This window comes from Mus caroli, chromosome 9 (assembly GCF_900094665.2).
Source record: "Mus caroli chromosome 9, CAROLI_EIJ_v1.1, whole genome shotgun sequence".
Lineage (NCBI taxonomy): Eukaryota > Metazoa > Chordata > Mammalia > Rodentia > Muridae > Mus > Mus caroli.
In genome coordinates this window covers 52,507,887-52,534,086 of record NC_034578.1, presented here as the reverse complement: position 1 = coordinate 52,534,086, position 26,200 = coordinate 52,507,887, and the positions used below count along the sequence as shown (strand labels likewise).

Here is a 26,200-nt window from a genome sequence, read left to right as displayed (position 1 = left end):
CTCCCTCCCTCCCTTTCTCCCTCCCTCCCTCCCTTTCTCCCTCCCTCCCTCCTTACAGAGAAAGTGAAATATATGAAATATATATGTATATACATATACACACACAATGAAATATGTGTGTGTGCAAGTGCATGTGGTGTGTGTGTGTTTGTTGGAGTGGTTTGTGTAATCATTGCTATCACCTGAAACAGCAGCCTAGGATCTGCTAGTAGTTCAGTTCGTGAGTGTCTTAGTAGTTGCAGTCTGGTGCTAGAGTCTCAGGGAATTCCTGGAGAGCTGTCTCTTTCTAACTTGTGTTGGAATACTGAGGATTTAAATAGGTTCTAGCACCAGGGAAGAAATGGCTTAGGAACATGACATGAACTTGGCCAGTGAGAATGAGGGCAAGCAGGACAAAAGCAAAAGCTTCCTTCTTTGATGTCTTTTTATGTGGGCTGCTACCAGAAGATGTGGCCCCGATTAAGGTGGGTCTTCCACCTCAAGTCAACCAAGAAAAATCTCTCATAGGTGTGCCAGTTGCTTGGTTGGATCTTAGTTCATTTCAGATTAAGTCCAGTTGACAAGCGACATTAGGCATTACACTATTTTAAATGGAATTTTTACCTAACTACATTTTCAGGTTGTTCCTTATTAGTATGTAGGAATATAGTTGGCATATTTTTACAGATCATGACTCTTCAACTTCAATTAAATTGTTTTATAACTATGTTACAAGGTGTGCATAGAAGTATGTGAATATGTGTGTATATATATTTTTAGAATTTAATACATATAAAATTATGTTATAATTTTGTGTAATAATGGTAAATGACATATGAAAACCATATACCATTGCTGCTTGAATTTTTCTTAAATTCTTAGAAACTATGTACTTATAGACAATTCAGGAATAAATAAATATGTGTTTTGTCAAAGTTATGTCACCTTTGATCATTTTAATTATACTCATAATTCTGATAACTTTAATTTTTTTTAACATCAGGAACGTAAGAGAGCCTTGGAGGCAGAAAGGCAGGCCCGTGTAGAGGAATTATTGATGAAGAGGAAAGAGCAAGAAGCCCGAATTGAGCAACAGAGGCAAGAGAAGGAGAAAGCTCGTGAAGATGCAGCCCGGGAAAGAGCAAGGTACCTAGTTTAATATCTTGGTTTTAGTCCTGATGAACAGTTTACCACTGAGCAAATATTTATAGCAGATCTTATTAACTCCAGTGGTGTCTTACATATATTTTAGAAATACCACAAGTTTAGCAATGTGCCAAATTTTCAGGATATTGGACATTACATTTAAAATGGAGAATTTGACTGCAGCACCCGGGTTTCTTGCCCGCCAAGTCTCTGGACACCTTCAAGGACCCACACAGGATCCCCCACGGGATCCTAAGACCTCTGGTGAGTGGAACACAGCGTCTGCTCCAATCCAATCACCTGGGACCTGAGACTGCATTAATTAAGAAAGCAGATAACCCGGCCTGATCAGGGCACAAGTCCCTTCCGGTTCACTCCAGCAGCGAGGTTCCTTGTGCTCAGAGCTTCTGGACACCCCCAAGGTACTCACAGGACCCTCCACAGGATTTAAGACCTCTGGTGAGTGGAACACAACTTCTGCCAGGAGGCAGGTTCGATATCTGGGCACCTTCCATGCAAGAGGAGAGCTTGCCTGCAGAGAATACTCTGACCACTGAAACTAAGGATAGAGCTAGTCTCCCAGGTCTGCTGATAGATGGTAACAGAATCACCAGAAGAACAATCTCTAAACAGAGACAACTATAACAACTAACTCCAGAGATTACCAGATGGCGAAAGGCAAACAAAAGAATCTTACTAACAGAAATCAAGACCACTCACCAGCATCAGAACGCAGCACTCCCACCCCACCTAGTCCTGGACACCCCAACACAACCGAAAAGCTAGACCCGGATTTAAAAGCATATCTCATGATGATGGTAGAGGACATCAAGAAGGACTTTAATAACTCACTTAAAGAAATACAGGAGAACACTGTTAAAGAGTTACAAGTCCTTAAAGAAAAACAGGAAAACACATCCAAACAGGTGATGGAAATGAACAAAACCATACTAGACCTAAAAAGGGAAGTAGACACAATAAAGAAAACCCAAAGTGAGGCAAAGCTGTAGATAGAAACCCCAGGAAAGAAATCTGGAACCATAGATGCAAGCATCAGCAACAGAATACAAGAGATGGAAGAGAGAATCTCAGGTGCAGAAGATTCTATAGAGAACATCGGCACAACAATCAAAGAAAATACAAAGTGCAAAAGGATCCTAACTCAAAACATCCAGGAAATACAGGACACAATGAGAAGACCAAACCTACGGATAATAGGAGTAGATGAGAATGAAGATTTTCAACTTAAAGGGCCAGCAAATATCTTCAACAAAATTATAGAAGAAAACTTCCCAAACTTAAAGAAAGACATGCCCATGATCATACAAGAAGCCTACAGAACTCCAAATAGACTGGACCAGAAAAGAAATTCCTCCTGACATATAATAATCAGAACAACAAATGCACTAAATAAAGATAGAATATTAAAAGCAGTAAGGGAGAAAGGTCAAGTAACATATAAAGGCAGGCCTATCAGAATTACACCAGACTTTTCACCAGAGACTATGAAAGCCAGAAGAGCCTGGACAGATGTTATACAGACACTAAGAGAACACAAATGCCAACCCAGGCTACTATACCCGGCCAAACTCTCAATTACCATAGATGGAGAAACCAAAGTATTCCATGACAGAACCAAATTCACACATTATCTTTCCACGAATCCAGCCCTTCAAAGGATAATAACAGAAAAAAACCAATACAAGGACGGAAATCACGCCCTAGAAAAAGCAAGAAAGTAATCATCAACAAACCAAAAAGAAGACAGCCACAAGAACAGAATGCCAACTCTAACAACAAAAATAAAAGGAAGCAACAATTACTTTTCCTTAATATCTCTTAATATCAGTGGACTCAATTCCCCAGTAAAAAGACATAGACTAACAGACTGGCTACACAAACAGGACCCAACATTATGAACTAACCAGTACCCCAGAGCTCTTGACTCTAGCTGCATATGTATCAAAAGATGGCCTAGTTGGCCATCACTGGAAAGAGAGGCCCATTGGACACACAAACTTTATATGCCCCAGTGCAGGGGAATGCCAGGGCCAAAAAATGGGAATGGGTGGGTAGGGAAGTTGGGAGGAGGGTGTGTGGGGGACTTTTGGGATAGCATTGGTAATGTAATTGAGGAAAATACGTAATAAAAAAATATTAAAAAATAAAATAAAATAAAATGGAGAATTTGAAACTTTGTGTTGTCTGAGAACATTATTTGAAGTCTCTTTTGCATGAAAACATATAATTTAACTCTAATGAGCCTCAATGAAAAGGAATTGTTTTTTAAGATATTTACATAAGTAAAGGTCGTCAATTAAAGACCTTTCTTTTGATCCCTAGGTTACTTAAGTCTCTTTGACTTGTAGTTATTTATAAGTATGGACTTAGCTTTGAATATCACTTTGCTTTCTGTTACTGGTTTCTAATGAAGTCTTGTCACTCGGAGAATATACTTTTTATATTTTTATTGCTTTAATATTTGTTGGGACTGTGTTTATAACCTGAGATATGCACTGTACTACATACTGTTCTCAGTGCCTCTAGGGATGATATTGGTTAGAGTTTTCTGTGCTTGTCAGCTGAGTAGGTGAGAGAGCCCTCTAGCCGTCTGTGTGTCTGCTGCTTTCTGTTGAGTCTGTCCAGTTCCCAAGTGTGGTAGCTCAGTGGTATCAGTGTGTATTTTGATTCTGAACTATATACATGCTGTTTTCACTGTATCTTACTGAGATAAGATATTCATACTTTTATTGTGAAATGCTTCTTTCTGGCTCTAAAAATATTTTTTATATAAAGGTCATTTTTTTTTTCTGTTACAATCACAACCACAGTTGTCTTCTGTCCCTTTTCTTTCATCCTGTTGTGGTTTTCTCAAACATGTCCTTTACTTTTCTGAAATCTGCTTATTTATTTCGACTTTCTGATTTATGTTTATTACACTTCACTTGATGTAACTTTTTAATGAGATAGGGTTTATTGGGGCCAGTTTTAGATCTGTCACCCCTGTGTCTCAAATCTTTTTCACCTTTACTATTTTAGTCTTTGCTAAACTAAAACATTTTTTGTACTTTATCTCTTTTTTCCTTTTTAAAAAATACTACTTTATTTACAATCCAGACATTGCTCCCCTTCCTTGTCCCCCCTCCTACAGTTGTTCATCCTATTCCTCCTCCCCCAACCCCTCGTCTCTGAGAGGATGCTCCCTCCCATCAAACCTCACTGCTCCCAGGGGCCTCAAGGATTAGTCAGGGGCCTCGAACCAGCCCATGTATGCTGCCTGGTTGGTTGCTAAGTGTATGGGAGCTCCCAGAGATTCAGGTTAATTGAGACTGCTGCTCTTCCTATGGAGTTGCCTTCTTCTTCAGCTTCTTCAATCCTTCCCCTAATTCAATCATTGGGGTCTCTGACTTCAGTCCAATGCTTGGTTGTAAAGTATCTGTGTCTGTCTCAGTCAACTGCTGGTTGGGCTTCTCAGAGGACAGCCATGCTAGGCTCCTGTCTGTAAGCACATCATAATATCAATAATAGTGTCAGGCCCTGGTGCACCCCCCCCCCCAAGAGATAAATCTCAAGTTTGGCTGGTCACTGGACCTCCACTTTTCCTTCATGCTCTTCCTCATTTTTGTCTCTGCAGTTTTAGACAGGAACAATTCTGGGTCCTTTACCAAGATAGTAGCATGTACTTGTGAAGGCTCTGTGTAAGCACCAACTTGACTTCTCCATATTCAATGAGTAGTATAGCTTTATAGGGCCTTGCAGTTTGTGGAGAGCAACCTATAGTCTTGGCAACAGCATGGGTTATCTAGCAATTCCCATGGGAACTCCTTAGCCAACAATTAGTTGTAACCCAGTCCCAGTACTGGATATTTTTATTTAGTGACAAGAGATGGCTTGTCATTTGTGACTTTCTGTTTCTCATTATTTGGCAATTTCATTTAGATCACCTTCATAAATGTATATATTTTATGAAGTTTCTACTGTATTAGGTTTTCATACTAGCCCCCACAAATGGCCATCAATTTTAGCTGTCTCTCCCTGTATTCCTTTCCGCATCCCCTCCTGTTTCAGTCCCTCTCCCTAACCCATCTATAGCTATGATTTCCCTTTCCTTGGGTGATCTCTCTGCCTGCACAGCCTTAGTCTATACCTAAACTGTGTTTCTATGAATTGTAGCTTAGTTATCAATGACTTAACAGCTAATAGCCACATATAAACAAATACATATTGTATTTATCTTTCTGGGTCTTTGACATCTCATTTAGGATGATTTTTTTCTACTTCCATCCATTTGCCTTCAAGTTTTATGCATGCTCGCTTTTCTCCCTCCCCCCACCTCTCTCCCTCCCTCCCTCCTTTCCTTCTTTCATCCCATCTGTTTTCTTTCTTTTCTATGTGGCTGAATACTCTGTTGTGTAAATGTACCACATTTTCTTTATCCGTTTATGAAGAAATGTAGACAGACACATAGTTGTTTAGTGATTTCTGGCTGTTATGAACAGAGAGCAGCAATGAGCATAGTTAAGCAGGTGTCTGTGGTAGGATGAAGTATCCTTTGGGTCTTAAGGTATCTTTATTACCGTCTTCCTTAGGGACCAGCACACTGATTTCATAGTAGCTATAAGTTTGCATTTCCAACAGCAATGGATGAGTATTGCCCCTTTCCCAAATATTCACAAGGGTGAGCTGTTACTTGTTTTATTGATTTAAGCCATTTTGGCAGGTTTAGGATCAAATCTCACAATGGTTTTGATTTATATTTTCCTAGTAAGAATGTTGAACATTTGTTTCTCAGTCATTTGAGTTTCCTCATTTGAGGAGTCTCTGTTTAGATCTGTATACCATTTGTAAATTGGGTTATTTGTTTTCTTGAAGATCTCCCATGCTCGTGTATTGGCAGGATCAATATAGTAAAAATGGCTATCTTGCCAAAAGCAATCTACAGATTCAATGCAATCCCCATCAAAATTCCAACTCAATTCTTCAACGAATTGCAAAGGGCAATCTGCAAATTCATCTGGAATAACAAAAAAACTAGGATAGCAAAAACTCTTCTCAAGGATAAAAGAACCTCTGGTAGAATCACCATGCCTGACCTAAAGTTGTACTACAGAGCAGTTGTGATAAAAACTTCATAGTACTGGTATAGCGACAGACAAGTAGACCAATGGAATAGAATTGAAGACCCAGAAATGAACCCACACACCTATGGTCACTTCATCTTTGACAAGGAAGCTAAAACCATCCAGTGGAAAAAAGACAGCATTTTCAACAAATGTTGCTGGCCCAACTGGCAGTTAACATGTAGAAGAATGTGAATTGATCCATTCCTATCTCCTTGTACTAAGGTCAAATCTAAGTGGATTAAGGAACTCCACATAAAACCACAGACAGTGAAACTTATAGAGGGGAAAGTGGGGAAAAGCCTCGAAGAATTGGGCACAAGGAAAAAATTCCTGAATAGAACAGCAATGGTTTGTGCTGTAAGATTGAGAATAGACAAATGGGACCTCATAAAATTGCAAAACTTCTGTTGGGCAAAAGACACTGTCAATAAGACAAAAAGGCCACCAACAGATTGGGAAAGGATCTTTACCTATCCTAAATCAGAGGGGACTAATATCCAATATATATAAAGAACTCAAAAGGGTGGACTCCAGAAAATCAAATAACCCCATTAAAAATGGGGCTCAGAGCTAAACAATGAATTCTCACCTGAAGAATACCGAATGGCTGAGAAGCACCTGAAAAAATGTTCAGCATCCTTAATCATCAGGGAAATGCAAATTAAAACAACCCTGAGATTCCACCTCACACCAGTCAGAATGGCTAAGATCAAAAATTCAGGTGACAACAGATGCTGGCGAGGATGTGGAGAAAGAGGAACACTCTTCCATTGTTGGTGGGATTGCAAGCTTGTACAACCACTCTGGAAATCAGGCTGGTGGTTCCTTAGAAAATTGGACATAGTACTACCAGAAGATCCTGCAATACCTCTCCTGGGTATATATCCAGAAGATGTTCCAACCGGTAAGAAGGACACATGCTCCACTATGTTCATAGCAGCCTTATTTATAATAGCCAGAAGCTGGAAAGAACCCAGATGCCCCTCAACAGAGGAATGGATACAGAAAATGTGGTACATTTACACAATGGAGTACTACTNAGCTATTAAAANGAATGAATTTATGAAATTCCTAGGCAAATGGATGGACCTGGAGGGCATCATGCTGAGTGAGGTAACCCAATCACAAAAGAACTCACATGATATGTACTCACTGAAGTGGATTCTCCCCCACCAGAGCTCGTTTCTCTAGCTGCATATGTAGCAGAAGATGGCCTAGTGGGCCATCAGTGGAAAGAGAGGCCCATTGGTCTTGCAAACTTTGTATGCCTCAGTACAGGTGAATGCCAGGGCCAAGAAGTGGAAGTGGGTGGGTAGGGGAGTGGGGGGAAGGTTATGGGCAACTTTTGGGATAGCACTGGAAGTGTAAATGAAGAAAATACCTAATTAAAAAAATTTACGTCATATATTTTGGATATTAGCCCTCCATCTGATGTATGGTTAGTAAAAATCTTTCTGTAAGCTGCTGCTTTGACTTTTCGGCTTCTTGCTGCCTATTCCTTTGGGTATGATTCATTCTCTCCTCCTCCTCCCCCCCTTCCTCTTCCTCCTCCTCTTCCTCCTCTGCTTCTTCTTCCTCCTCTTCCTCCTCCTCTTCCTCTTCCTTCCCTCTCCCTCTATTTTCTTGAGCTTTCAAGTGTACTGGTAACTTACTAGTATGACATCTCCAATTTTCTAAGTAGGCAGTTAGTGCTGTAGGCTATTAGCAACCCCTTCACTGTGTCCCATAAGTTTTGGTATGTTGTATGTACTTTCATTTAATTCTGGAAAGTCTTTAATTTCTTTCTTAGTTTCTGCTTTAACCTATTTTTCATTCAGAGTGAGTGGTTTAGTTTCCATGAGTTTGTAAACTTTCTGTTGTTGATACCCAGCTTTAATCTGTGGTGTTCAGATAGGATATTTGGGTGTAATGTGTAAATTCCTGTTAGGTCCATTTGGTTTATTATGTCCATTAGCTCCAGCATTGCTCTGTTTTGTTTTTCTCTGGATTGACTGTTTATTGGTAAGAGTGGGGTTAAAGCCTCTCCTTGTCAGTGTGTGGGGATCATCAGGATGTGATTTAATCTGTTTAATGGTGCATTTAAGAACTTGCATGCCTTTGTGATTGGGGCATAAATACTAAGAATTGTAATGTCCTCTTGGTGGAGTTTTCTATTGATGAGTATTTAAGTGTCCTTCTCATCTCTTGATTGGTTTTGGTTTCAGGTATATTTTGTTAGATATTAAAATGGCTACAATAGCTTGTTTCTTAGTCCATTTCCTTGGAGTAATGGTCATCACTGTTTCCTTGTTTGTTCTCTTAGCTTGTCAATTTCCTATTATTTCCTTGTAATGTTAATAAAACTTCATTAGAGGAAAAATATAAATTACGTTTTCAACATTTTGTACTTAATGATAGTTCTATGCCAGTTTTGGTTGAGAGATTTATTTTCATAGCTCATTATCTATGTTGCTTAACCTCCAAAAACAAAGAATATGAAACAAATCTTTAATCCTTTTTGAATATTTATGAGGCAATATGTGTGTGACATATTTTCAGAATATTTTAAAATATTTGCCTATTAGAATGTATAAGCCTTATATTGAAATTGTATTTTTTTGTTTGAGATGAGGTATGTTGCTCCAAACAGGTAAACTTACAGATTTGACTTGTTCTGACAGAGACAGGGAAGAAAGGTTGGCAGCGCTCACAGCAGCTCAGCAAGAAGCTATGGAAGAGCTGCAGAAAAAAATTCAGCTCAAGGTCGGAATAGCATGTTATTTTAATTTGAAATTTTAGAGCTTACAATAGATGGAGCACATTATAAAATTCTGTAGAATAAAACTTGAATTAATTTGTAGTTATAATTTTAAACAAATATTTATGATTGAGTTATAATTGACTTAAATTCAGCTATTTGAAAACTAAGTTTATTATGGTAAAATTTATTTTGATATTGTAGAATCATGGAGCAACAATAAAGAAATTCAATATTTCCTCTTATTAACTAATAAATAAATTGAAGGCATTACTTGTAGTATATTGTTACTTTACTTATCTAGTTCATTATCTAATTATTCATTTGATAGTAATGCTTTTGAATTGCATAGTTCTAATTGGGAAGATTATGAAAAATTAATTTCTAGAAAAATGTTATCAATAGTATCACATGTAAGTGGTCTCTTCTGAGTACTTTGTACTGCATCACAATGATTTGCATGTTGACTGCTTAGAGATATTTAATATTATATAATAGAGATAGTAACTTTTTAATTTGAAAGACCATATTTTTTATTTGTAGGGTTATAGGAATCTATCATTCACTTAAATTCAATGCAGCAAATATTTATAAGATAAGTCTTCCCATTTTCAGGAAGTGCCTAATCTATTGTGAGATTCAGATATGAATTAGTTAACTTTTGCATAATAGAGGTAGGGTTATGTGGAATTTAGGATAGAGGAGGATGCTTGGCATATCAAAGATCAGAAAAAATAATTACTCAGCTTAATCTTAAAATATTAGTTGAATGTAGAAAATACAGTTGAGTAAGATGTGTTATGGTTATACAAAATAGCGTGAAGCCCGAAAAGATTTTTCTGGGTTAGTAGCTTAAGGTGAAAAAGTAGTAATCAGGCTGGGGTAGGTGTCAGTCTTTGTCACTTTTCTTTTCTGTATGTGACTAAACATGAGTGTTTCTATGGGTCAGCACTTCTCTTAGTGTTTGATAGGTAACCAAATGAGTAGTGGGTAACAGTATACCAAATTCAACCTCTAAGTAACCAGTATTGTCGAGTCACTGAGCACAGTGGCACAGTAGAAGATGTATGAAGATCAGTGTTAGAAATCTGATCATCTTTACCTTACTGTTTCCCAAATCTGTCTGTGAAGCTAATCTCATAAAGCATATACTAACATCCACTAGGGCACATCTAAAGAAGCAATATTGTCCATGTGTGATATGTTAAAAATTACGCTTTGTTCTTCAGTGTGAAAGTTAGTAGCAAAGCAAAACTCTTGGATTATTTTAGAAGTTTTAATGGAAAGTCTTTTTCCAAGTTCTTAGTGTAATCTGAATACTTTTTAAGTTTCCCACACTATGATCCTATCTCCAGCATGATGAAAGCATTCGAAGGCACATGGAACAGATTGAGCAAAGGAAAGAAAAAGCTGCTGAATTAAGCAGTGGGCGGCATGCAAGCACCGATTACGCCCCTAAACTGACCCCTTATGAAAGAAAGAAGCAGTGTTCTCTCTGCAATGTCCTGGTAGGTGGTTGTCATTATTAACAGTCTGGTGATATAATTTATTGCTAAAATTTATTAGAAGGTTTCCAGCCTTTTAAATCTTGTGCTAAGGCATCTACTAAGTGCTATTGACTTCTGTAGAGGATTTTAAATGAAAAGTAAGTACTAAAATAATAATAGTTAGGAATGGCAGTGCAAAGTGCCAATGTTTGCAGTTGTTACTAAAATGTTTGTTAACTGTTTAATGATAGACTGAGCCAATATGTTAATGTATTGAGACCAAAAGCCAAAACTCAAGGTTTCAATGTTTTTCAAATCTTTAAGCTTAGTCTGAGAATTACATTCAACCAAAAGCCAAAACTCAAGGTTTCAATGTTTTTCAAATCTTTAAGCTTAGTCTGAGAATTACATTCAACCAAAAGCCAAAACTCAAGGTTTCAATGTTTTTCAAATCTTTAAGCTTAGTCTGAGAATTACATTCAACCAAAAGCCAAAACTCAAGGTTTCAATGTTTTTCAAATCTTTAAGCTTAGTCTGAGAATTACATTCTATTGAAAATATTTTGATCTATCTATCCATCCATCCATCCTTCCAACCATCCATCTATCCTAGAGTGATCTGAATTTGTATATAATGTACTGGATTGAATGTTTAGTTCTTAGCATTGGATGCAATGGTATGTTGATTGCTATGGCTTTGATTTTGTGCTTTTAGATCGCTTCTGAAGTATATCTCTTTAGCCACATTAAAGGGAAAAAACATCAGCAGGCTGTGAGAGAGAATAGCAGTATCCAGGGCCGTGAACTTTCAGATGAGGAAGTGGTAAGCTTTACATTTGTCCTTTTACAGTTGTTAATTGATTACCTAGGATGAGCTCTTTTATTATATGTTCCTTATTTATGTGTATTTGTGTAACTATGTAGAACCATGCTTAGCACTTGATATCTGTATTAATATAATAAGCAGGTATTTTATTATTTTAGTATACATGTAACTATAAGACAAGATTTTTGCTATCACTTACATAATTTTTATACAAAAAAATTACACTATTTTGTGCTGGTAAGATAACTAGTTCATACAGTAAAGACACATGCAGCCAAAGCTGCCATCCTCAGTTTGATCCCTGATACCCACATGGTGGAAGGAGGAAATTGGCTCTCTCAAATTGTCCTCTAACCCCCACCCTCATGCCATGGCAGATACACAACTGAGTGTGCACACATAAATGAATAAAACATATTTCAAAAAATTTAAGGACTTATAACCAGGTACTCCAGATATAGTTCTGCAGTTAATAGCACCAGAGTTTATAGAGAACCAGAATTATTTTCGAGTACCCAGTATGTGGCTCACAACTGCCTTTACCTCCAGCTCTAGGAGATCCAATGCCCTCATTTGACCACTGTGGGAACCAACATGTACATGTAGACAAACATAGGCACATGCACACCTACATATAGAAATAAATCTTGAAAAGAGAGGAGTTACAATATTCTATTATTAATTGGAGACAAAATTTATCAGTGATTTTCAAATGTTTTAGAAAACATAAATCAATGTCTATCTCATGTAAGTGATTAATATTGGATTAGTAAACCATTTACAAAGTTTTAGGAATGCATTATTTATTTACCTATATTCATTGTTTATTAAAACTTTATAAATATATTTATAATTTTATTAAAATGTTTATAATACAAATATGTTTATAATTTTATATTAAGCTGTTCTTGAACTATATGATACTTATGAATTTATTCTCTCTGTCATACAAAATGTCTAAAACTACTAAGGCATGTGAAAATCATGCTTGTTAAACATCTGTTTAGATGCCCAGGACAGATTATTGTGATTTCTTTCAGTATACTACCTGTTTGTAGATGTTATTGTATGGTAAACTTATATTTAACATTTATTTTAATTGTTTTGTGAGTATTGTGGGGTGGAAATCAGGAAACAACTTTGTTGGGGTTATTGCTTTTGGGCAGAGTTTCTGTTGTTAAGTTTGCCACTGCCCTGTATACATAAGCTTCTGCAGATTCTCTACCTCCTATTTGCCATAGAAGCAACTCATTGTCAGCTGACTCTTTTATTTTTGCTCTGAGGATTGAAATTAGGTTTGTCATCAGGGTTACATAGCAAGCACTTTTACTCACCAAGTTATCTTACTGGCTATGTGTGTGTGCGTGTATGTGTGTGTGTTTCTTTACAATTCCTTTGGCATATCTGAAGGTACAGAATTCTAAACACTTCGATAAATGTCTTTTTCCTTTGAGCAGTCACCGTTTTATTTTGAAAGTCTTAGTTGTTAGATATGTTTAAGATACTCTTTTGTATCCAATCACTAGCAGCATTTAAGAAACCCTAGGAAATATTTATAACAGTTGGAAAAGTCACAAAAAATTAAATGTGCTCTAGATACATTCTTCTGCACAATAACTCAGACACTACTTGTGGCACCGCTTTGGAGAAAAAAAACAACATTGAAAAAAAAAGATTCTAATACTGGGGCTGTTCAAGGAATGGAACAGCCATCAGGGAATCCTTATACTTTTCTATTTGGGTTGTGCATAATGCTGGTATTGGGATCCCAGCTGAGATCCTACTCTTATCTCCACAGCCAGGGAGCACCTTGTTTCGACATTTATCCATTCAGACTCTGTACTATCTGGTTGAAGAGGTGTCACTGTGGATGGTCTTTATTTTTGTCTACTGGTTGGTGACTCTTATTTTACATTCTCAACATCAGTAAGATGAACAGATTGCCCAACATCTTGTTCAAATCACTCTTAATTACATTAGTCTGAATCTCCCCATTGGCGGCTAGTTCCTAGTAGCTCAGCATGGACTCCTCACACTTAGCTAGACTTTTCATTTGCAGCAGACACTGTGATGACATAATCACTGTGTGACTGCATGGCCATCTCAGTTTGCAAATTAGAGGAAGACTTACGATCTACCTACCTGTTCCCTGCAGAATAGAACCGTCTGCGTTTGACAGAAATTGGTGTATTAGCCATGGGTGATGGAGATACCGATCTCTGAATGATGTTTTTCTTAGTAGCACTCTTGGGAGAGTCTCACTGGCTTCTCAGGTTTGGGTTCAGTCACTGTGACCTTCAACTGCTTGAGCTTTTCATCCTTGACACAGAGTTAATTTTCCAGCTGGCTAGTTGCTACCTAATGCTCACAATCCTTCTGCCTTCATCTGTTGGGAGCGACCCTGTTTGAATGTTAACTGCCTTGTCAGCCATAAGTGCTTACTTACAGAGTTTTGGCTTTAGTGGAAAAGTACTAGCTTAGTTGAGATTTCTGTAGGAAAAAGTTGAGGCCTCTATGGGAAAGTATTACCCCCAGTTAAGAACAAATAGCTATAGGTCTTGTGGACAGGTACCTAGCAACCCACTCTGTTCTGTTTCTCCTGCTGAACTTTTTACATAGCCAATCCTGCTTTTGGGAACAGGTGTGTTCTCCCAGAAACAAAGCGATTCTGAGTTATCCCCCTCCCCATACCCTGCTTCTGTGGGCATAAAACCTGCCTGGGAACAATAAAAATTTGACAGCTTGATCAATCAGACTAGCTGTCTGTCCTTGTGTTTCTCCCCTCTCATTCTCTCCGCAGGTGCTTCCTCAGACCCTGTTCAACTGTTTCACAGGCCAGGACATTCATCTGTCACCATGCCTTACAACCTCACTTTCATGTGTGCTTGTAGGAATGCTTTCATGGAAGCTTCTTATTCTGGCTTTCAAGCTCCTGCTAAACAGCATGTTTATTGTCTTCATAGACTATAGTTGTTTCTATAAAATCTCAGTCTTGTACTTCAAAGTTTTGTTTTTCTTCTCCAGTCATTCTATTTCTGATTTAAGTTCAGAGACCAACTTTGTCAAATGCTTTTATAATGCCTTGAAAGTAATGCATTGTTTGCTAAGTTCCTCAGGTATCAGTTGTCATAGGCAACTCCAAAATTCTCCAAAATTTCTATCACTTTTGGAAGGGTCTCTGGTTGATATCCAAAAATTTGCACAGGGGCAATGACGAGAAATTCTGTAGAATCATTTCAGTCACCAGTGGCTCATCTCCAACCACCCTCCCTTATGAGGTTTGTGCTTTTCTTCTGGTATCAACCCACATACCATCTTTTCTACTGGTCTTACTACTTCACCTCTTTGGTTACTTCAGCAAATCTCATGAATTGGAAGCTTTGTTCATAGTATTCAGTCTTTGTACTCATACACAATCAGCTCTCCCATCCTTTCCCCATTGAACAGATGGGTAACTTTGCATCTTCATGTGGAGCCATCTTGTTAGTCCCATACAGTTGGTTCTTTTTCAGGACTTCATTATGTTCTTAGCATCACCACTGACTGATTAATGTTTCCAGCTTCATGTAATCTCTTATCATCTCTTCAATCTGGTTAGTTCTTTCACAACCAGAAAGATACACTAGAAACCACTGGCTGATGGTCATTTGTTCTTTTTCCTGTAACTTGTCTCTCTTGCCATCTGGAGTAGCTTAGACTAGTTTATGCTGAATGAGAAAGGGTAGACTCAATGCATTGGCACCAAGTCTCATTTTCTGACCTCTGAGAGAGCCTTCAAATGGCTCTATTTCTGTTCACACTACAGTGTGTGTGTGTGTACACATATTACTATATATTGCATTGTATGTATATAATACTGTTGCGGCCCGCCCGCGGTCCACAACACGAACGGTTCACTGAGAATGGCAGTTCCCTGCAAAGAGAGGAATCTAGACGGGGCGGAAGAAACAATGGAGTCAAGACAAGACTCTGATCAAGACTCAATTTTACTATTTCCAGACATAAAGTTATAAAGGAAGGGGGAGGGAACCCAATTTCCCGCCAAGTAACTCAGGGTCCAGTAGCAGTGACTCCACGTGTGTGACTCCAGGCAGCAGAGGCAGGTTCCAGCAGTGGGCGTGGCAGGACGAATGAGCCGGTAGCTCCACCCTTGAGCAGGCAGGTTCCAGGCTGGGGGGAAGGGAGGCCACATTTCCCCCCATTAGATAACAAAACAAAAACTGCTTGTGGACGTTGTACATCGTGGTGCGGAGCCTAGTGCGCACCACGATGTACAACGTCCACAAGCAGTGCCCTTACGACAGCAAGGTCTCCAATCTCTCTCCCCCCTATTAATTAAGTTTAAATAGGCAATGCTTAACAGAGGTAATCAAATGATTTTCTCATCCGTAGATGAGTGGGCCTTTAACCTTGACTTGGGTGGACATTGGCCTGATTCCTCCCGTGAGCATTGTAACAACTCACATCTGTGGCTCTTGGTATCTTTTGGGGAGGGGAGGCAGAGCCTTAAGTATTTTTGGTTTTTAGCTGGAGTCGGATACCAACCTCCTTCAAATCAGGTGTGTCGCACAGGGAACTCAGAAACGGTCAAACTGGACCTTCCCTCCGCAGTAATCTCCTGCGCCAAGCGGTACCCATACCGTATTCATATGATTATGAATCAGTATCGCAATTCTGAGTTATTGCGAGGTCTCTATATGAGACTTGTCAACCTCAGATTTAGCAAGGCCTAGACAAGAATTATGTCAGTATTAACACCATTAATTTTGGTTAAAATAGGAGCTGAAAGTCTTTCCTCTTCATCTCTGTTATTCCCAGTAGCCTGAGGAACTAAGGACACCTTGCAGTAACAGCAAGGGTGAAAAGCCAGAGGCCAGCTAAGGGACTAAGCCTATATCTATCAAAATAAGAACTAATCTTTGTAAATATATATGAAATTTCTACTTCCCTAGCTCTCCTGGTAAATCTAAATCTTATCTTAGACTGAAAAGCCACATGCTGGGATGTCCCTGGAAGGGAGATTAGCAGAACCACCTGTTTGCTCGTAGGGGCGGGGCGGAGAACCGGAGAATGTAGATTGACCTGCTTGAGAGAAGGAAGAATTCTAAACAATGAGAGTGTAGCAATGTAAATTTTCTGTTTGGAGAAGTCAAGGTACTTTATTTAGATGCAAATTGTAAAGCTAAAGTTAATCTCTGGCCTCTTGTAGGGGAATTGGCTCAGAGGAAACAGTGTTTTTTGAGAGCTTCCACTCCCAGCTCAAGAGGAATTTTAGTCTTTAGAATGATACTTACGAGGAGAGACAGAATCTGTGTTTACCTGACGAATTAATCTCTCTGGTAGCCACCGTGCTTCATCTTCATCTCGTGAAAAAACACAAACCGAGCCTCTTCCCCAGATTAGAACTGGATCTGGACCCTTCCATTTATTAGTCAGGGCGTCCTTCCATTTTACCAATGCATAAGAATTAGAAGTAACTGGGTGCCAGTGGCGTTCCGCTGCAGACTGACCTTTAATGTCAGTTTGCAAAAAGTTTAGGACAAATAAGGTAAAGGCAAGATGAGCCTTTGGTGACCTTGGGGGAAATGCTCTGAATTAACTTTGCTAGGTAATTTAGAATATAGGAATCTCTAATAATTGAACTGAATATTAGACCAGTCTAAGATTGAGTTAGAATGGCTGGTCACACTGAAGAAGAGTGAAAAATCATTATGACTNTATTAAATGACTAATTTTACTAAGTCTGAATATACAGTCTCTGATGTACTATTGCCATAAAGTTATAAAGGAAGGGGGAGGGAACCCAATTTCCCGCCAAGTAACTCAGGGTCCAGTAGCAGTGACTCCAGGCAGCAGAGGCAGGTTCCAGCAGTGGGCGTGGCAGGACGAATGAGCCGGTAGCTCCACCCTTGAGCAGGCAGGTTCCAGGCTGGGGGGAAGGGAGGCCACATAATACTATATATAGTTATATATATTACTATATATTGTATGTATATACTACTATATATATATATAGTGTATATATATATATGTATATATATATATATATTAGTTCTTCTTGGAACATATAGATTGTGAGAGTATGGACTCTGTGTTCTTATAGTTGTACTGCAGCCATTTGGGATTTATGGGATCAAACCACTTCAATTGAGCATACGTAATTATAGATTCCAATGTAAGAGACAAATATACCATAGATACTGTCTTTGTTAACCTATGCTTTGTATAATTCTTGTATATTTACCATAATCTTCAAACTCTGGATCTACTTGTCTCTTGTTAGAGGGAATCTTTGGAATGGGTAGGGCTTCTGTTCTCAGATGTTCCAAGGTATCGTTTTTGCATTTTATGTGTATACTTTTCCTATCGTTAGATTTAAAATGTAACATTTTGCTTGAAATGACCATGTGCTGTTTAAATTTAAGTCCAAACAATTAAGAAGCATTCCTTCATTCCCTGGAGAACTTGCCATTGTATGAGCTTTTCCACTTCCAGCCTTACCTTATAGAAACAAAAGACTGTTCTTGTCACAAATGAGGCCATCTACCAAGAGATTAACAGCAGCATCAAAGGTGCCTTCTGAATGGTGTGAGTTGCCTAAATGAATACAAGGTCTGCTAGTCTCCATTTCTCCTGAGATTGTAGCCCTTAGCAGTACAGAGCTGTACATTTGTAATATTGAGTACATCTACACAACATTCTTGATCAGGAAAGCATATTTGGTACACCTTACATTATACTCCAGTTGGATCTTTAAGGTTTTTTCTGGACCTATTTTAAAATTATAGATTCTCTATCCATCTTAGATTTTGCTGGCTTCATGGCCACAGGCTCAATGATCTTCAGACTCATGGACTCTGACCCAAGCAATGCTGATAGGGGACTGAGTGACTCAGACAGTCCGAGTGGTGATGTTGCCCATGTTAGTTTTTTTGTGTATGTAATACATTAGTCAAGTACACCAATTTCAAGCACTTAAGTGATGTTTATATATGTACACCTGGTATTACACTATCTAGAACAAGATATAATTTCCTTCAGCCAGAGGATTCTTTTTGCCCGTTCACAGAAGTGTTCCTATACTCTGACTAGTGTATTGATATCATCAATTAGTCCTGCCTATTTTGGAACTTCATATAGATGATGCTGCATGGTATGTTCTGTGCTATGTCTTTCCTTTTTTTCAATTGTTAATATTTTTATTAGATATTTTCTTCATTTACATTTCAAATGCTATCCCCAAAGCTAGAAAAAGTACCCAAGGAACTAAAGGGGTCTGCAACACTATGTCTTTCCTAAACCAGAGCTACTGAGTCTGGCCCCTATTTTTTCTGTGTAACTGTAGTAATTGTTTTATTACATTTTTATTAATACTCATAAGCAAAGGCAAAGGCAGGAAGATCCAGAAGTATAGGCCAGCTGGTGCTGAAACTTTGTGTCAGATAACAAACAAACAAAAACCAAGAAACAAATAAAAACAAAAAAAACTATTTAACTGTATACGTTTTTATAGATAGAACTTGTTTTAAATGAGCATTACTGACCTAAATTATGGGGTACTACTTCTCATTACAAAAAAAGATGCATTCATTTGTTTTTTAAAAAGATTTGTTGTAAATTTCCTTAATGAAACTAAATATATTATTTATTTTGAAGTAAATTGAAATTAGAAGTAAAAAATTTTCTGAGATTGTAGGTCAGCTTGGTGAAAGTACTTGCTGTTACCCACTGATATGGAAAAATATTCTTCATTATGCTATTACATAAACTCATATAAATTTCATATCTTCATTTCAATGAGAAGAGATGAAAGGGAATGAATAGTAGACTGCTAAAACAATGTGGAGCAATGTGTACATTTTTTACTTACACATTGTTATTTATTGTAGCAATCTCTTAGTCATTGTAGATTGAGATTTGATTGATGTATTTGTTTTGTATATTTTGTTAGTTTCAAATAATTTCAATTTCTTACTTAATCCATGTAACTGTTCTTAGTGAAAGTAACTTCCTCCTGAAAAACAATGTTGGTAATATAGCATATAGAAGTTTCATTTTTAATCAGCGAAGGTACCTATAGTAAATACAGTGTTCTACTTACACTTATTACTTGTCGCCTGTGATGTCTTTACATTATATACACCATGCCTATTACCTTTCTTCTTTGTCATAAAAGATTTTATTTATATCACTTCTGACCTAATAAAATTGCACCTTTGACCCAGTGCACCTGACATCTCGGATAACTTACTCTTGATCTTTGACACATTTTATTTTAAGCCTGTTAAACAAAATAGGTAGCTGTTGAGTAAGAAAGCTTATTATTTTGACTTTTTGTCTAAGAAACATTCTAGAATTTTAAAAGGCTTCTCACAAAAGTAGTTATTTTTTAAAGATCAAAAAGTGAGTGCTATTTATGAATATTCTAAAGTGAAAATTTTTACATGTATTGCTAGAGATTTTTAATGCTTGATTTCTTTACTGTTCTCTCTTGCACTATCTAATGAAAGACATAGTATTTTTGGTATAAGATGCATTTTCTTGCCGGGATTGGTAAGGAGAATGAAGTTTTTAAAAGTTGTGGGTGGTTGTCTTTCTCACCATGAAACTGTTTGTGACATTCCTCTGTATTCCAAATGCGAATTAGACAAGTTCTGCTTTTAATGCTGCATTCTCACATATGAAGGAAAATAACAGTTTTATTTGTTTCCTGAAAACTATTCGCAGGGTCTTCATGAAGAATCTTAAATTCACCAACATTCATTGGATATTTGTAATCAAAGACAATTTTTCATATGCTAAATTTATAATTTCATCCCTAGAAATTATGCTAATTAAGTGATGGATGGGGAAAAAGGAAATTTCATATCAGCAAAAACATAAAAAGTCACTACATCTTCTGCTATATAAGCTGAGCTCTTTGGTGAGATTGTGTCTAGCACTGGTGTGGTAGCAGTACAGCGTCCTGATTCATCTGGGAAACAGAAAGCTCCCAAACCACTCCCTCCCTCCCTTACCTCTCCTTTGTAGGAACAAAAGTCTTTATTCTCTTCTTTCCTGACTGTTAAGAAGAGCATTGTGGAACCATCAACAAAAAAGCAAAGCAAATGAACAAACTCTAAGTTAGTTTTTCTCAGACTTTCTAATGTAATGGCCCTTTAACATCTTATGTTGTAGTGACCCCAGCCATAAAATCATACTCCATACTACTTCATAACTATAATTTTGCCACTCTTCTGAATTGTAAATATGATATGCAGGGTAGTCTTAGGTGGAGTCATTTGACCTCCCAAGGGGTCGCAACCTACAGTTTAAAAACTACTGCTGTGTGTCTGTGTCTGTGTGTGTGTGTGTGAAATAATTTTATATTTAATGAAGAAGACTTTTTGTGTAACCACTATCATATAACAGTTTGAAATATTTTGACTCATTTAAGTAGTATTATGAGAACAGTAGGTAGCTACCATGGTACTAACCTTACTAAATTATTATACTAAACTTAATACAATACCTAATTGTAAATGTCCAAACATATGGGTAACCTATGGAATTTCAGGAAAAACAATATAATATTCTCACACATCTTGGTTGGAAAAGAAAGTAATAATGTAATTTTGAAACTGTAATGCCTGTCCTGCCACCTGAGCAGCTCCATGCTACCTGAGGCCATGGTGAAGTCCCAACCCATGGAGCTGCCAAGAGCTGTGCAGCAGCAGGGGTCTGTGTTGGTTTCCATGGCTCATATTACTGCTAAAATCCATGCAGATGTCCAAGAGCTGTATAGAGAGTAGCAGAGCTGACCCTGCCTCTTGACTACAGCACCATTGAATGAGCTAGCCTTGGCAGTACTGGAGAACTCGTCCTGGCAGTATGGGTCCAATAGATCTGGCAGGCCAATCAACTCAGCTACCACCCTGGCCCAGATCCAGGATTTGAATTAGCTCATGCCAACATCTGCAGTCTATTGGAGCACATGAAAGTGTCTGTCCTACAGATCCAAAGCTGCAGGATCTCCATGACACAGGGCAACAACAGGACATCCAAGAGGAGTCCCAGTGAGGATCCAGTATTAATAGTTCCAACAGAAGCCAGAGACCTCAAACCAGACCAATGATTCATTGCAGTGAACATTTGCATGTAAGGATATATGGACAAAATGTCACACTGTGACACACTGTAGCTCCCATAAGATGTCTTTTCTGTTTTGTTTTAGTGGGTTTTTTTAGCTAGGTATTTTCCTCATTTACATTTCCAATGCTATCCCAAAAGTCGCCCATACCCTCCCCCCCCCCACTCCCCTACCCCCCCACTCCCACTTTTTGGCTCTGGCGTTCCCGTGTACTGGGGCATATAAAGTTTGCAAGTCCAATGGGCCTCTCTTTCCAGTGATGGCCAACTAGGCCATCTTTTGATACATATGCAGCTAGAGTCAAGAGCTCCGGGGTACTGGTTAGTTCATAATGTTGTTCCACCTATAGAGTTGCAGATCCCTTTAGCTCCTTGGATACTTTCTCCAGCTCCTCCATTGGGGGCCCTGTGATCCATCCAATAGCTGACTGTGAGCATCCACTTATATGTTTGCTAGGCCCCGGCGTAGTCTCAAAAGAGACAGCTATATCATGTTTTATTATTTTTGTTTTTAAATTTTTGTAGGGAAAGTTGCAAGGGCAGAGGGAAGATATGATGGGTCAAGAAGATGAATGGGATTGGATGAATAGTGTGAAACCCACAAAATAATCAATAAAAAGTTGTAAAAAAGAAAGTATAATGCCATTTTGAATGTATACCTAAGACTTAGACCAGCATGCTTCTTCATATAGTAAGACATAAAATGTTCTTGCAAATGTTAGCATTCCCAATCTGATTAATAAAGATCACAACATGGGAAGCATTGCAGTTCATCCGCAATGCTGTTGACATTGAAGCAACTGATTAACTACACTTTATGTCAGATTCTAGGTTCATCAGTCATTCAATTCTTCACATTTTCCCCATTTTGTGCTTCAATTGGGATAATGAATTGAAGTTGATTTGAGAAATCATTTCAATTAATGTGTGTGTGTGTGTGTTTGTACACATGTGTCAAGATCAGTGGACAAGTTGTGGGAGTTAGTTCTTTCCTTTCAGCACACAGGTTTTGGGGACTGTACTCATATTTTAGGCTTGGAAAAGCACATGTACCCCCATCTCTTTAGCCTTTACTTTTATTATTAATAGTAGTAATTAGTCATTTTTTGTGTTTATTTTTTTATTTTTATAAAAGTTTAGTTTGAGGAGCTGGAGATGGATCAGCTATTAAGAGCACTTGTTCCTCTTGCAGAGAACCTGGGTTTGATTCCTAGGATTCACATGTTGTCTCACAGCCAACTGTAAGTCTAGTCATAGGGACTCTGATGCCCTCTTCTCATCTCTGGAGGCATAAGGCACACACGTGGTACACATACATACAAGAAGTGAAACAGTCATTGTGTATGTGTGTGTGTGTGTGCGCGCGCGCACGCGTGTGAAATTTAGTTTTGGAGATATTAATAAAGATTCAGGTTTAGAAATCAAAAGATCCCTAAGCTTACAGAGACTTTTATATGTCTTCTCTTTTAAACAGTTGGTTTATTTTAAGGTAATATTTGTGTGTTTGCCTATATTTGTCTGCTTGTGTGTGCACATTTGTTGAGTATCCTCATGTGTGCTTGCAAAAGACAGAAGACAGCCTTCCATGTCTTTCTTCAGGCATTTTCCCCCTCTGTGGGGGCAATGACAGAATTTTTCACTGGCCAGGAACACAGGCAGACTGAGTGGCCAATGAGTCCCTCTTCAGCACAGTAGGCAGCATTGCACTACTGTTTATGTGTGTTGAGGGAAAGGCCATGGATCCTTGCACTTGCTTTACAAGTGACAGCATTCCTTGTGCCCATAAAGTTAAATTTAAGTAGGTAACAAATGCAGTTGAGAAAGCAAACTAATTTTGGTAAAACTTTTCTTTTGTGACTCCTAGACACACCCCATAATGCATTTAAGCTAATAAATATATGGAAAGCTAATTCTGCAATAGTCCTGTAAGCCATCAGAGTAAATGAATTTTAGTTATGCTTTCAGCAGAGAAAGGCATATCTGCAGTGTCAGAAAGTCAGATGCCGTTAGCACATTTTAATTTTCTGATATTCCTGCTTCAAATTCTTGGGGATATTTTTATCTCAAAGTGAATCTTTGATCAAAGTAAGTCCGTCTGTCTATCTATCTACCTACCTGCCTACCTACCTACCTACCTACCTATTCATCCATCCATCTACCCATCCATCCATCCATCCATCCATCCAACCATTCAGCCATCCATCCAATATTTAATTTTATTTATTTTTTTGAAACAGAGTACCACTACATTGCCCAGACTGGTCTTAAATTCATATCTTTCTCAGGCTTCTGAATGATATGACATCAGTATTTGGCTCCTAGTTTTAATTTTTTTAAATAAAAAATATGTATTTTTGTGTGTTGAGTATTTTGCATACATGTATGTATGTGCATTACATACATGTACTACATATATGCCTGGTACCCAGAGAGATCAGAAGAAGTCTCCTAATACCCTGAAAATGGAATTATGGATAATTTTTAGCAACCATGTGGGTACTGAGAATAAAACCCAGGTCCTCTAAGACAGGACTTGTAACCACTGGGTCATTTCTCCATATCCTGTATTTAATAATGTTTATTCATGGTTTTATTATTTCCTTTGTACTCCTTTCTTGGAGTTTATTTTTATTTTCTTTTTCTCTTTGTTTATAATGAATTTACTTAAGTTTGTTTGTACTGCTTCATCTTTACAGTACTAGTGTTTAACATACATAATATTATTTCTGATTTGAAAGTGTCTGATTCTAATGTTTTCATATATTAAGTGTTTTATCTAGATTTTAAATGTTGTTTTGGTGTGAGAATTTTCTTTTTCTAATTTATCAGCTATCTTACTCATTTTAGTATTTTAATGTGGTGATTATACTTATTATGTTTTTTTTATTATTTTTTTCTTTTTTTTAACACTTCAGATTTTATTCCCCTCCTGGTCCTCCATCCAACTGCTCCATATCCCATACTTCCTCCCAACCTCCCTATCTCCACCAGGATGTCCACTCCACCACCACCACCACCACCACCACCACCAGACCTCTAAACTCCCTGGGGCCTCCAAACTCTTGAGGGTTAGGTGCATCTTCTCTGACTGAACCCAGACCCAGCAGTATTCTGCAGTATATGTATTGAGAGCCTCCTATCAGCTGGTGTATGCTGCCTGGTTGGTAATCCAGTGTCTGAGAGATCTTGAGGGTCCAGGTTAATTGAGACTGCTGGTCCTTCTACAGGGTTGCTCTTCTCCTCAGCTTCTTCCAACTTTTCCCTAATTCAACCACAGGGGTCAGCAGCTTCTGTCCATTAGTTGGGTGCAAATATCTGCATCTGACTCTTTCAGCTGCTTGTTGAGTCTTTTGGAGGGCAGTCATGATAGGTACCTTTTTGTGAGTGTTCCATAGCTTCAGTAATAGTGTCAGGCCTTGTAACCTCCCCCTTGAGCTGGATCCTACTTTGGGCCTGTCGCTGGACCTTTTTTTCTTCATGTTCCTTTCCATTCCCAGCCCTGCAGTACTTTCAGACAGGAACAATTATGGGTCAGAGTTTTGACTATGAGATAGCAAACCTATTTATTCCTCATTTAATGTTCTGTCTTTCTGCTGGAGGTGGGCTCTAGAAGTTCTCTTGCCCCACTGTAGGGCATTTCATCTAGAGTCCTTTGAGTTCTGACAGTCTCTCACCTCCCAAGTCTATGGTACTTTCTGGAGTGCCCCCCAACCTCCTACCTCCCAAGGTTGCCTGCTACTATTCTTTCTGCTGGCCTTCAGGGCTTCAGTCTTTTCCCCCCTCCCAATACCAGATCACCTTCCCCTCTCCCCAACCCCTTTTCCCCTTTCCCCTTTCCTTCCCATGTTCCTCCCTCCCTCCCCCCTTGTGTTTGCTTTCTTCTCCCTCCTAAGTGGAACTTAGGCTGCCTCATTTGAGCTCTTAAGCTTGTTAACCTTTTTTGTGGACCATATCTTGGGTACTCTGTATTTTTATTTTTTGGCTAATATCCACTTATTAGTGAGTACATACCGTGCATGTCCTTTTGGTTCTGAGTTATTTTTATCACACTGGTAAAACTTTCAAATGTTGGTGGCATGTTATTTTCTCAAGCCCTGCCAAAATTTATTTCACTATTTCTATATCTAAATCTGTAGCTGATAGTTTTATAATCTATTTCATCTTTATTACTTAGTTCTGATATCAGAATTATATGCATAGAATAAGATAGGACATAGGTTTTCTTTTAGTGTTATGAAGATGTAGTCAATATAAGGAATGTTTTTGTTGGAAAATAAAACTAGGGGACAGTCTACTAACTCCACCCAGAAGCTTATGTGGCCTCTACATTTGAGCTATAATCTTAGGCCCTTTGCTTTTAATATTTTAAAGAACTTGCCTGTAAAATTTATTTTTGACTTCTCTTTCTGGAAAGGTTCATTTTCAAACATGTTTAGTGAACAAAACTATGAAAACATTTTCTTTGTCCTTGATTTTCTTGTGCTAGTAACAAGAAATTATTTTATACCTTTAAATTTAATTTCTTGAGACATCTGGCCACCCTCCCTGCCAGAGGACAGGTGTCCACCGGAACCGGGAGCCCTTTGCTCAGGAGCAGCAGGCGCCATCTTGGTTCCGGGACTCCGCCGAACTTAGGAACTTAGTCTGCACAGGTGAGAGTGTGCACCACAGAAGCTGACAGCTTCTGGGACAGGCGGGAGCCACAGAGCCTCTGAGGCAGCGCCCTTTTCGGGCCCCAGACATCTGGCCAACCTCCTGGCCAGAGGACAGCTGTC

At 38.4% G+C, this 26,200-nt stretch overlaps 1 protein-coding gene across 2 annotated transcripts in view; it reads left to right on the top strand.

Moving 5' to 3' along the window:
• Scaper (S-phase cyclin A associated protein in the ER) overlaps positions 1–26,200 on the top strand; it is a 343,420-nt gene that overhangs the window by 103,712 nt on the left and 213,508 nt on the right. For both annotated transcript variants that reach the window (XM_021171564.2, XM_029481364.1), the window contains exons 18-21: positions 983–1,125; positions 8,909–8,990; positions 10,341–10,493; positions 11,187–11,294. In XM_021171564.2, coding sequence (XP_021027223.1) covers positions 983–1,125; positions 8,909–8,990; positions 10,341–10,493; positions 11,187–11,294 — 486 coding nt within the window. The remainder of the gene's footprint in view (positions 1–982; positions 1,126–8,908; positions 8,991–10,340; positions 10,494–11,186; positions 11,295–26,200) is intronic.